This window comes from Chelmon rostratus, chromosome 4 (assembly GCF_017976325.1).
Source record: "Chelmon rostratus isolate fCheRos1 chromosome 4, fCheRos1.pri, whole genome shotgun sequence".
NCBI classification, from domain to species: domain Eukaryota; kingdom Metazoa; phylum Chordata; class Actinopteri; order Chaetodontiformes; family Chaetodontidae; genus Chelmon; species Chelmon rostratus.
In genome coordinates this window covers 12460078-12473059 of record NC_055661.1, presented here as the reverse complement: position 1 = coordinate 12473059, position 12982 = coordinate 12460078, and the positions used below count along the sequence as shown (strand labels likewise).

The 12982-nt window shown below is 44.2% G+C and overlaps 1 protein-coding gene across 3 annotated transcripts in view; it reads left to right on the top strand.

Annotated features, from left to right (window-relative positions):
* The first annotated feature begins 1445 nt into the window (after nucleotides 1-1445).
* homer3b (homer scaffold protein 3b) overlaps nucleotides 1446-12982 on the top strand; it is a 47262-nt gene continuing 35725 nt past the window's right edge. For 2 of the 3 annotated variants that reach the window (XM_041934651.1, XM_041934650.1), the window contains exons 1-2: nucleotides 1446-1855; nucleotides 4416-4461. In XM_041934651.1, the coding sequence (XP_041790585.1) occupies nucleotides 4439-4461 (23 nt within the window). In that variant the 5' untranslated portion in view covers nucleotides 1446-1855; nucleotides 4416-4438. The remainder of the gene's footprint in view (nucleotides 1856-4415; nucleotides 4462-12982) is intronic. The other variant, XM_041934653.1, reaches the window with a different exon arrangement.

Genomic DNA, 12982 nt, shown 5'->3' with positions numbered 1-12982 from the left:
CAGGTCTCTGTCTTTCTGTTATACCTGCCACAGTGAGTGTGAGGAAGACACCATGTGTTTGATTTAGCCGCTGCTTGACTGAAGAAGGAGAGAAATCTTCACCAACAGGACCCATCTGTGTGTGCACACTGGGCTGCCAGAGATGATTAATGCCCTGTGTGCTACAGGCAGAGGCCTGGAGGTTCACCCCCATCCTGCCCAAGCTGTCCAGCTGTGCTGCAAACTGCCTCAGATCAGCTGAGTTGTGTCTTCTAAATGAACGCCAGGGTTGTTTGCATGTAAGGCAGAGATCTGGTGCTCCCTGTTGCCTCCCTGCAGCACAGAGGTGCAGTCAGCTGCATTGCTGTAAAAGGCCACTGAGCAGCACAATTAGTGCATGGGAGCTGCTCCCATCGCTCTTCCACTACATTTGACGCTCCGCTCTCCCGTGTTCAGCCCATATTCGTGCAAATAAGTGATTTATTTTAAACCAGTGGTGACTCCAAACCAATGCCTGTAGGAACTAGTGCTGCTCTGTGAAAGTCTAACATGTCTCAAAAACATTTCTGAACTTATTTAACATAATTTTTTAAAGATTCTTGCAGAGGCCCATTAAATTAGAATATAAATCTATTGTTTCTTTTAAATAATTTCATTTATATATATTCCATATACATATATGTATATATATATGTGTGTGTGTGTATATATATATATATATATACACACACACACACACACACACATATATGTATATATGTGTGTGTATATATACATATATACATATACATACACACAGAGAGAGAGGGAGAGAGAGAGACACAGACAGACACACAGACATCTGTATCTAATCTCCTGGACAGGGACCTCAGGTGTTGTACCTGGAATCTGCCGGAGCCACTCTCTCAGATGGGGGTCACTGGATCTAATGCTCCATCACAACTGCCTCTTCTCCTCCTTGTCAACCACCACGATGTGTCAGAGCCCTAAATGGTACACAGCAGCCTACCTTAAACCAGGGACCAGGGCAAACAGATGAGAGGTGGTCTACTGGAACAAGAAACACATGGACAAGGATACATACATACATGCACGCACACACACACACACACACACACACACATCAACAGAGCGGGCGCAGGATTGTAGCTCCAACACATTATTTGCTGAAGCTTTTTTGTAAACAGCCATTTGCCTTCAGTTCTTCCACCAGTAATTTCAGATGTTTCAAGCTTTAATTACGCCACAATTCAGAAATACACGCCGAGGTGGGTTTTTAGGGCTGTCCGCAAGCCACACACCGGTACATATTATGTTGTTCATGCTGGCATTTAAAGTGGGAGGTGGGGGGGGGACTGATTCGTGCTTTGCATTGTGGCCGTCAGATGGCGCTGAAGAGGCTCCAGGGTCCCACTGAGGGAGTTGAATGAGATCCCTGTGTGATCTGGCACAGAGGCGAGAGGGGAGCGCAGCACAAGTCCTGGAAGAGGTTTGAGCCAAAAGCACTCTGCTGCCCGACTTTCATCGACATTACTCCGTCTGTCCGGCCCGCAGAGCTGGACCAAACGGTTGACGGTGCGTAATTACGCACGGGGACGGCAGATCCGCGCTGTTGCTCGCCGTGGTAACCCACCGCGGACAAAGGAAGGCAGGCAGACTGGAGTACTACTGACTTGAGAGGAGAGGAGTACTGTTGGAGGGGAAATGAGGGGAATCTGGAGTCGGAAGTGATTTCTCTTTTTTTTTTTCTCTCAGAAATGTAACTTGCGTTCAGGAAAAAGCGAATCAGTTTGGATACCGAGGAGTAAAAGGACAAAAAGTGAAGCGGTGAGTGGAATCTGACCACAAGACAGCATCCAGATCCTCGGAGCATGGGGTAAGTTACAGATATGTGTCTGAAATGTACAGCTCTCTCACTGCTGCTGTCTGGAAGTGACTGGTTCAGATGGCGAAATGCTTAAAAAGTGAACTTAGTGATGACTTGCGGGGATTATCTGAGCTCTTTGATAAGCCGCACCATCTACTACTTCTGTAGCCTGTCGGAGCAATCGATCCGAATATTAACAGCAGTTCCCGTGTTGTCTTTGTTTACATTCTGATGGACATTATCGAGCAGAGGAATCTTTTGGTTTGTGGACCGCAGAGCTGGATCCAGTTTCAGCAGAGATCTGATGTCCGTTTACACCCTAATGACAGTTGTGACCGTTAAGAAGGTCGAATTCATCAGATACCAACTCTGGCTGATACACGGACTGTTTGCTCGAAACTGAGTCAAGCTGTGCTCAGTCTCATTAGCTGTGTGTGTGTGTGTGTGTGTGTGTGTTAAATTATACATGCAAGGCTTCAGTTTGGATGAAACACACCTGAACCCTCCTCACGTGTCCATGCTGTCAGCCCTCTGGGCCCATTTAGTGACACTTTAATTGAGATGCTCCTTAAATGACTGAAGGAGAACAATATTATCCTTGTTATCTTTATCAAATCTTGACTGATGTGCTTTTGGAAGCACACTATCTATTTATATAGTTGTCTGTTTATTTCAGGCTGTTACACGGTCCACACTTCACCATCAGAAGGTAATGCATGCATTGCAAAATCAGCAAGATGCTGTTTTATTAGGGTCTTATAGTCTGTTTGCTTACAGTTTACATGACAGCACTCATTTGTTAATTAAAATTAGAACAACAGCTGCTTCTCAAATCCGCTGGTGGATCCCTCTGAGGACATGAAAATGTGTCCTTCCAATGTCCGTAAAAAAAAAAACAGGCTGAACCTGCATCCCCTCCTCAAATGAGACACACAAACCTCAGTAACTTGGAAAGACAAATTTCGGAGTGGACCTCCTGCATGTTGCACTCAAAAAGCCAACAAAATGGTAAATACCTGAGTTTACAGCATGGGTTTAGATGTTCCACCTCAATGCATGGTGAGTAATTGGCAACAGTGCAACAGAAAGTACATATGTAAACCTGGTTCCCAGAGTACAGAGACTGTCTCTCAGTCTTGGTCCATAAAGGACAGTGACTGAAGTGCTTTAAGACAAGTGATCTGTGACAGCGCCCGAGCACCCAGCTCTCAGTGATCACCATTTTGAACAAAAACGTCTCTGAGCGACCTCTAACTTCGCTCAGAAATCAATGTTTACTTATGTAACCTTCCTGACCACATCCAGTATACCCAGTTATGTGTTCCATATGTATGCAGATGTGTAAACGAGGATGGGGCAGACCAAGTGCTGTCAGTACATGCTACATCTCAGTCACACAGACAGTAGAAACATCTGCAGTCCAGTGGGGATGCAGAGCCTTTGACTGCAGCATGGACACAAACATCTGGTCTGATGGCCTGTGTTTGAAGCATTTATGCCATCAGTTTGTCTGTAACAGTCTGCTGACATAAACAAAATGTAATCAGTGTCTGGCCTCCATTACTTACAACCTGCAGTGGCTTTGCTATTCATCAAGCTGAATGATATAGTTTTCAGAAATTGATTAATCACATGAAGGCAAAACACACAGTGGCCACATCATATCTCTCACCACCTGAACGCACCATTACACGGATAAATGAATGCGGTGCAATTGATGAAAGGAAGCTAAGGGCAGCCAAAGATTCACCAGAGGTGTCTCAAACTTTGTGCATAATAAAAGCTGCATTTCTTTGTCACATTTGAGGAGCCCCTGGACTCAGACAGCCTTGTTGACCAGTTGGGACATACAGTACTGAGTCTACGTTGAGACAGTTTCAACAGCTTTTAGTCTGATTAGTTTTTAAAGGTGCCATTTTTAAGGTTCTGTGTGCAGGATTTAGTGGCATCTAGTGGTGAGGTTGCAGATTGCAGCCAACTGAGTACCCCTCGCCTCACCACGCATGTAAGAGAACATACAGTGGCTGTGACACGCACCAAAAAAAACTTGAAAGGCGCTATCCAGAGCCAGGTTGGTTTGTCCCTTCTGGTCCGCTGTGGAAACATTGCAGTGCTACATGGGGGATTCTGTGGAAGAGGATCTGCTCTCTCTGTAGATAAAAAGAGCTCATTCTAAGGCAACAGAACAGGTGATTCTGCACAATTTCTGGGACTTGATCCCTGTAAAAACTGCACACTGGTCCTGTAGGTGAACAATGTTTTTTATTGGAGTGTATTAACTTTTATATTTGAAAGAGCTATTTACAGTATTTGTATAGTTTGTTTGTTTTGTCCATGTAATCTGTCAAATTGCTGTGATTCAGGTTCTTTTCTCTCAATTGATCATTCAGTTGCTCATATGATCCAAACTGGGTTATAGTTCCCATCCTAAGTCTTCTTGAGGTAATATCGTGTGTAGCTGCACTGTGTTCACTTCACAGGGACGTCTCTAAATAATACCTGACAAGCTTCGCAGGTATTTTTTTTTCACTGTGTAACTTGGATCCTCTTTCCTCTTGTCCTGCTGCAGAGGAGTTGTCTTCGAGCTGTAAAATGTTCCCGCTACATCGAGAGAGGTACAAACACGTCATCTGTGTGTGTGTGTGGTTCTGCATGGCGGGGATGGGCAGCAACTCAAATTTAGTTTCTGATCTCCTCCCAAATAAGACTGAGCATCAGATGACTGTTATTGATACCCACACCTTCCATCAGCAAAAGCTGCTTAACTCCCTGCATGATTTATGACTTTGTCTGAATATGGACTTTATTTGTCTAAAAAAACAGGCAAGTGAAACATTTACTAAATGTTATTGCAGCTTTTAATGGAAAAGTCAACATTGCATCATGAAATTGAGAAAGACCCTGTGTGTACTTGTGCTTGTGGCTCTGATTTGATACTCAAATACAACCTCAGGATCTGTACTTTTGATACTTTTGGGATCAATCCGCCCATCCCTACTTCATCAAACATTTATTTGCCTCTGATCCACCCTCATCCCATCCCCATAGCGTGTATCCTCTCTCCTCAGTGTCTGTAGTTATTCTGACTGTGATTCATAGATTGGAGGTTTCATGCTTGTCATCGGTGTGCAGATGTTGTCTCTTCCCCTCGCTGTCGTTGCCTCATGTCTCCTCCGTCATATCGTCTTTCTGTCAGCCCGACGGCTCCACATACTGTTGGATTGTTTTAACTCTTTAACGGTGCATCGTGTTTTAGAAGCTGTTATGTTTTGCATGTCAGACCTTGATTTTCAAAGTGACTACAGCTGACAAAGATACAGTGGTGTGAAAAATACAGTTTCCTCTGCCTTGTAGTGGATTGAAAGTATAAAATCACAAAATGGAAATCCTCAAGTGACATAGTCTGCGTACAACACCTCAGCTGACTCAGATCCAAGCTAACCACAGCCATTGTGCTCTGTAAAATGGATTTTATAGCCTCATTTTATGCCTTAAGGTGAGCGTGGAGTAACGGCCAGAAGAGCTAAAGCCAGAATACGACTAGCATAGGTTAGCTAAACTAAGCTAGCTTGGCTGTGTCCAAACCTGAAAAATAAACCAGCACCTTGTATCTCATTGGTTAAATTTGTACACAAGCAGACATGTAAAAACGTAAAAATTGGTGGCCGGCCAAACAATAGCCTTTTTGTCTGTGCTTGGCTATTGTTCCCTCTGCTGCAGTTTTCATACTATGCTAAACTAAGCTAAGCTATGCTAATCATCTCCTGGCCAGCACACTTAACACACAGCCATGAGAGTGGCATCGATCTTCTCATCTAGCTCTCAGAAAGAAAGTGAACAAGATTAATCCATGATTCACACTCCAAAACATATAAGAAGGTTTCCGCCAGCTGTTGAAATGCAGTATTATATATATTTTATGTATCCAGTATGTGGCAAGGTAGGTCACAGTGTGATCATCTGTCTGCCTAATTACAGAGGAGTCATGTGGGAGGATGATGATTGCTGCCCCATATCATCTCATTTACTGTTGAAATCAGCCTTGACGTCTCCTTGCAGCCTCCCTCTACAGCACAGAGGACGTCTAAACTTTGGTTTCAGCTGCAACATGATCAGTTAATTTGCAGACTGATACCATAAAAACTGTTCGGCGTCCGCGTCCTCCCACTGGCCAAGGAGAAACTAGCTGCTGTGCAGGGAGAAGAGCTTCTTAATTGCAGTTTCGGAGAGCTCTGCAATTGCATGAATAAACAGTCATCTCGGCTCACTCCCTTTCTGTTCACTTCATTTCGCCCTGTTTTATTGGCATGAAAGTGAACCGGAGAGTGAGGCTCGGGATGAGCGACCAGCTCTTCCTCTGCGTCTCCACCTCCTGACCTTCACATCCTGAAAGAGAAAGCGCTCCGGCTTTTTGTCACCTTCGCAACGTGAGATTGCACTAAGTTATCAGTCAGACTTGTGCGAGAGGAGCTGACCTTCAGATAAATGAAGCACCGTGCTGTCGTTGAATACAGCCAGAGGTCGAGTTTCGGGCGTTTTGCCAGTTAAAGGCTTGTGGTCGTGTTAACATCTTCTGAAAAACTGACAAACGTAATCCTTGTTTTACCCCGAGCCTTGTTTTGCAGCAGTGTAAAGAACTCGTGCAGTGTGTGTGTAGTGCCGTGGTTTGCCCTGCAGAGTTGTTGACTTGTTGTGCAGCTGCAGCATGAGTTAGCGCCTGTCCTCGCCGTGCCGTTTTGGTATGCGGCTGTATCGTGTCGCGTTGCCGGACTGGGCCACGCACTTTCGCTGGCTCAGGAACGTGGACACGAGGCTTACTTGCCCTCAGAGGTCAGAGGAAGCAGACCCTTAAAGGAGAAATGCTTTTAGAGGAACAAAGAGAAACTGCCAAAAAGAAAAGCAAAAAAAGATGTGTTCCCGTTTGTGAGAAACCTGAAGTCCCCAGGGGCTGGAAAACCACAGCAGAGCTCCAGTTTTTTGTGTCTTAATGCGCAGATGGTGAAAAATGATGCTCTGCCGAAGCACTCAGCTGACGCTCTCATTTAGACTGAATTTAACTCTTTTTCCAGGCTTGTGGGTCAACATGTGTTATTCAACCTGACAGGCTGAACGAGGCTGTATGTGAATACTGAAGGATCACTGAAGAACTGTAAGATTTCTATGGACAGCCCTGCAGTACTTATATACTGACTGCAGCCTCTTATCCTCCCAACTATAAATTTTGCTCTTCTCAATTGGAGAGATACTTGAATCTGAATAATATAATGAGGGTCGTTGCATAAACTAAAGTTACATCAGACCATCTGCAGCCTGTGCAATGCTACATCTCCAGTGTAACAGCAATATTGCAAAGCTGACAGCTCAGGTGAAGGATAAGTCATATTTTTTTTGGTCTTAAAGCAGCACTCACTTGTCCATATGTCCATTGTGACAGTTTTTCTTTCATTGTAATCATTCCTCTTGTCCATAATGGCCATGAAGAGATCCATTCCTAAAGCGATTTTAATGTATGTGACAGTCCTTTCTTTGTCTAAACCAGCTTTTCAGAGCTCAGCCAAAGCATCAAATAGTCGTCTTCCAAAGTTTCTCTCTTTAGTACAGTATTCCCTCGCTGTGTTTCTGTCCCTCGCTGAGTAAAGAAACAGTCTGAGGAAACAAAAAGAGGAAATTTTGTCCTAAAACCTTGGAAGATATCCAATTCATATGAAGCCAGGCTGAAGCTACATGTTACTTTCGAATCCATTTTTGCACAGAACAAGAAGTGTATGTTTTGTCATCACTTTCATTGAAGTGTTGTTAGGAAGGGAGTGTGGAAGGTTGTAAAGCCCCTTGAGGAGAAACTGTGATATTGGGCTGAATCAATAAAACTGACTTGACTTGACTTTAAGTGCACGGTGGTATAATACAATCCAATATAATAGAATTTTCAATTAATTATCTTTTTAGTGAGGGAAGGAAGCAGGGGAAAGCAGCAAATCTTCACATTTGAGAAGGTGGAACTCGACTCGCAAAGGGTCTGTATATTGTCAGAAAATGCATGGAAATTTTCCAAAGTTTTTCAACATTAATATCGATATTACACTATTTCAATATTAGAATCATACAAGATAGAATTCGGCAGTCGTGCCAACATATCTCATCAGCCGCCTGGTGGAAGGGACTTTCCCCTGCGTCCTCCATCCTCCAGATCCCACCAGCCGCCTCTGAGTGCAGCTGGATCCTGGCAAACCTGAGCCTGACACAGAACCATCTCTAAACAAGCTTGGACAGTGAAGGAGGAAGTCCATGGAGAGGGTGTGGAGGCCTGAGAGGAAAATCCCTTTTTGCAGAGAAGACACTTTTTTTGGATGGGAGTCATAGGGTTTGGCCTCTTTGCTCGATGAATGACTGAAAAGATTAATTGATCACAAAAATCGTTGGTTAATCTCATGTCATTTGATTAGTGGATTTATAGACAAATTGCTTCAGCTCTACATTATCCACAGGGTGTGTGAGGTCCCTCTTGGTGTTGGATTAACTGTATATTCACATTATTAGCATTAAAACTGATACGCTTTTTTCAGCGGGAGTGACTGATACTTGTTCCTGCTTCTCTGACTCAGGGAATCATCAGCCAATCACAATCAGTCTTTATTTTTATTGTGTGTGATTGCACAATGCAGTAAAACACAGAAATTTCAGTATATCAGCAATATAGCAATTTTGTGTAACATTACTCTGCACATTTTGCCCCTGGATTCATGGTTACTGATTTCTAGTTTTGCTGCTGTTACTTAATGAGAGATAATATGAAAAACAGATTTTTGGTACTGGTTTGTGGAAGCATTTTTTGACTGGAGTACCACAGAGTCTCGGACTCATCACAGCCGGATACCCAGCTGTATGTCAGGTCGTACAGGACCGCTGTTACCGTGGCCCTGACTTCACCTCTTGGCCATCTCCTCCCTCATCGGATCCCCTGCGAGCTTTCTGATTTGCTGTCTCAGTGTGAACCCTGGCTTTTAATTACCAATAGGATTTTTGGTAGCAGGTTTTGCCCACAGAGCTGATCGGCTCCATTGTCGGCAGTTTGGGGAGTATTTTCTCAACTGCAGAAGCGATTGATGGGGTCTGATCTGATAAATCAGGGCTCCCAGGAAAACTGAGGTTGTGGTGCTTGCAGTTTGGCTTGTATCCTAGGTTAATGTGGCCAATGTCAGTATATGAAGTCCCATTATCTGTAGCAGAGAGAATGGAAAGGCTAGTTAGCTCTTATATTAGAAAATGGTTGGGTGCTCCCAGGTGCTTAAGCAATGTAGCTTTGTATGGGAAAGGAATGCTTCAGCTGCCAGTATCCAGTCTAACAGAGGAGTTTAAATGCACTAAGGTTAGGACAGAACTTTTATTATCTGGGAGTAAGGACATGTTAGTTAGCAATGTGGTTCCGAATCCTTCTGGGGGGAGGAAATGGAACCCAAGGGCAGCAGTGCAGGAGGCAGAGGCAGCTCTTAGGCATGCAGAAATAGTAGGAAATGTTCAATTTGGCCGGGGAGGCTTGGGGCTTGGCCCAGGCAAACCAGTGTGGAATAAAGCAGGTCTAAAGGAGAAAAGAAAGCTTGTAGTGGAACAGGTGCGTAGGCAGGAGGAGTTGTTAAGAGGGGCAAAAGCAGTTGGTCAAGCCAAACAGGGACAATGGTTGAATTGGGAAGGTGTTGAGAAGAGGAAACTTAGTTGGAGGGACCTGTGGAATATGGAGGAAGGCCGTATTAAATTTCTGATAGGGGCGACATACGATGTGTTGCCAACCCCGCAGAACCTAAGTCTCTGGGTACAGGGCGATCAATCGTGCCCACTCTGCTCAGGTACAGCAAGTTTAAAGCACATTTTGTCAGGTTGTAGAATTAGCTTATCACAAGGCCGGTATACATGGCGGCATAATCAGGTGCTGAGAAGCTTAGCCGCAGGCATTGAGGAGAGAAGGAAGCAGGTGAATTCTGGAAGTTCTAGAAAGGAGAGGTTAGATGTGCAGTTTGTTCGAGAGGGGGAGAAAAATAGAGCTGCTAAGTCAGGGAGAAAGCAGGGAGGTGGCTGCCTGGTAGGGGCTGATGATTGGCAAATGCAGGTCGACTTGGGAGGACAGCTAGTTGTGCCCCAGGAAATAGTTTATAGTAATCTGAGGCCAGACATTGTCTTATGGTCCATGAGTAAAAAGACTGTGTATTTTATTGAGTTAACAGTCCCTTGGGAAAATTCAGTGGAGGCAGCTTATGAAAGGAAGAAGACTAAGTATGCAGATTTAAAGACAGAATCTGAGCAGAGGGGATGGAAGACCAGGGTCTGTCCGGTTGAAGTGGGGTGTAGAGGTTTTGTTGCAGGGTCAGCTGTTTCACTGTTGAGGGAGCTGGGAGTGCATGGGCAAAATTTAAGAAAGACAGTGAGGGAGATGTCAGATGAGGCTGCTAGGTCTAGTCAGTGGATATGGATCAGGAGAAATAATAGTAGTTGGGGGGTGAAATAGGGACAGTGGGGGGGGCAGGCAGAGGACATGCATGCCTAACCCGGCAAGAGAAGAGGTTAAAGTCTGAACAAGACACCTCTCCTCTGCTCTGCTTTCCCCGCCCCATCTTCTCGCTCTGCCAATAGGAAGAGAACCAGGAAGTTTAGATAAGGTGGGGGTGTGGCCAGCTAGAGTCTCTCTTTGGGACCATGTGGCCTGTTCAGGTGAGTTTGCGTGGTAAGACACAGAGTTGGCTTGTTTTTTGATCTTTTTGGTTGTTTTCCTGTTTTGTCTGCTTCTTGAAGGAAATGTTAGGGTTTGTTTTCCTGCTCTGTTTGCTTTTTGAAGGAAATGGTAGGGTTTGCTGCTTCTTGAAGGAAATGTTAGAAGAGGCTGTTAAATCTAGTCTGTGGTTTAGGCCTCCACCTTCAGCACCTTCTAAATTTTCCACCCCCTACCCGAACAAGGGTCTGTATCCAATCCCTACTTTCATCTTTTGACTCTACCTCTTTATTTTCTATCCCCTACCCGAACCAGGGTTTGTATTCCCACCCCGCTTTTTCTTGGTGCAGTTGGTGAGAGGCAGGGGTAGATGATGGTAGTGTGGCAATCGGCAGTTACATGTGGCATCTAGGCCTGTGGTAGCATTGTAGCAGCTAACAATAGCTAAAGCGGTGAGAGTATGATAGTATCTTAGCAGTTAGTATTGGTAGCTAGCAATTGACATTAACAGTATAGGTGAATCTAGCGTTATTGTCTTCTTCTGTTCCTCTTAGCAGGTAGCGGTTAGCACATAACATTAGCTAAATGGTAGCATCGGAACTGTATTGTCTTCTTCTGTTCTTCCTAGCGGTTAGCAGTAGCATTAGCAATAGTTAAATGGTAGCATCGGTACTGGCCACTACCTGGAGCATCTCTGGGTCAGTTGAACGTGGCAGTGCTGTTTGGATTGTGTAGGAGCAGTGTGAACTGGCACTAGGGGGGGTGACTCTGGGACGCCGGAGTTCACTGCCTAACCTCCTGGAGGTGTAGTGGGACTAAGTAGGCGAAACACTGTTGAAGGGAGGTTTCCACCTGATGACCCCCAGAGACGTGTTAGGAATCACTGCTCTTTGGCAGGTATAGAGGCAGATTAGAGCTCCAAGGTTCTTCACTGAGAATGAATCCTCTTTTTGAGCACAAGTATCTTGTGTTTAAATTAACTGGCTGCAGGGCCAGACAGGAGGGGGCTGCAGCTTCTGTTTCATAGATCAGGGATTCAGGGTGAAAGAGAGTAGAAGTTATTAAGAGGAGAGATGAAGAGAGCAGTGAGAGAGGATTAGAAAGTGATGACTTGGGGCAGCACAAATGTGTGTGTGTCTGTGTCTTTGTGTGTGTCTGTGTGTCTTAATTTTTGGTTGTTAATCTTATCAAAAATAGAAATATCATTCTGAAAGTATCATAGTATTTGCACTCTGACATTAATGTATTCATTGTACCTTTTGTGCCTCTGAACTGAGGAGGTTGTGTGTTGCTCAGGAGCATTCAGCACTGTCCCACAGTGAAGTCAGCAAGTGTTTGAGGGCTCTCTGGTTGACTTTTTGAGCTCTTTGTGAAACACTTTCTGTACATCTGCCTCTCTGATAGTGCTGCTGTGACATTAATACAAACAGCGACTGTGGAAATTATTAGATTTTCCTTTTAATTTTAAGCACATTTTGTCAATCAGTGCTGTGTTTATGTACTAGGCAGCCATGACCGGAGGCATTCTGTTTTTGGGTTGTCCACCCGTCTGCCCCATTCTCATGAACATGATGTCTCTTGAGGGAATTTCTTCACATTTGGATTTGGACTCAAGGATGAACTGAGTAGATTTTTGTGGTCAACCTCACAAAACACATTTTTGTCCATAACTCAAGAGTTAATGCTCTAATTATGACAAAATTTCACACAAATGTCTCATAGAATAAAATAATGAAGCAATGACATTTTACATTCAAAAGGTCAAAGGTCAGCTTCACTGGGACATAAAAATGTTCTGCAAAAACACTTTTCTGGCTGTTCTTCTTTTGTGACCATATTTCACATTTTGTCAGATACTGAATTGGTGATACTGATCTTAAAGCTGCGTTGATTGTGGAGATCTTCTGTGTTGCCGGGTTAAAGATGTGTGTGAAGCATCCACATTTTACAGGTAGTTGCTTCTTTGCAGCAACATCCATATTTGAAGCGTTGTAGTCCAGCACAAGCTCATTGGTTCTGCTGATATTGAGTGTCAGGTGATTGTTGTTGCACCATGTGATGAAGCTCCCCATCAGTCCTCTGTCCTCCTCTGGAAAAACAGTCTCTAAGTGAAGACAGCGGGTTTCTCATTGGAAATAATCCACTGGAATCATACATGTCAGTGTAGTGATAGCTTCCATTTCACCAAAAAATACACTTAATACCTTTTAAGTCTTCACTACATATATTATATGAGTGTGGACAGACATGGATGTAATCCTGACTGGTTGGCAGAGACAAACAGCCACGAGGTGCTAATTCTAGTTTGCCTTCTGATGATGACTTCAAAATATGTTGATTTGGCTCGACAGAACGGTTTTATTTATGAACCATGAGCAGAAAACAAACCCTGCAGCTCATTAAACTACATCCAGCCTCAAACTTTCCTGCTCACAGAA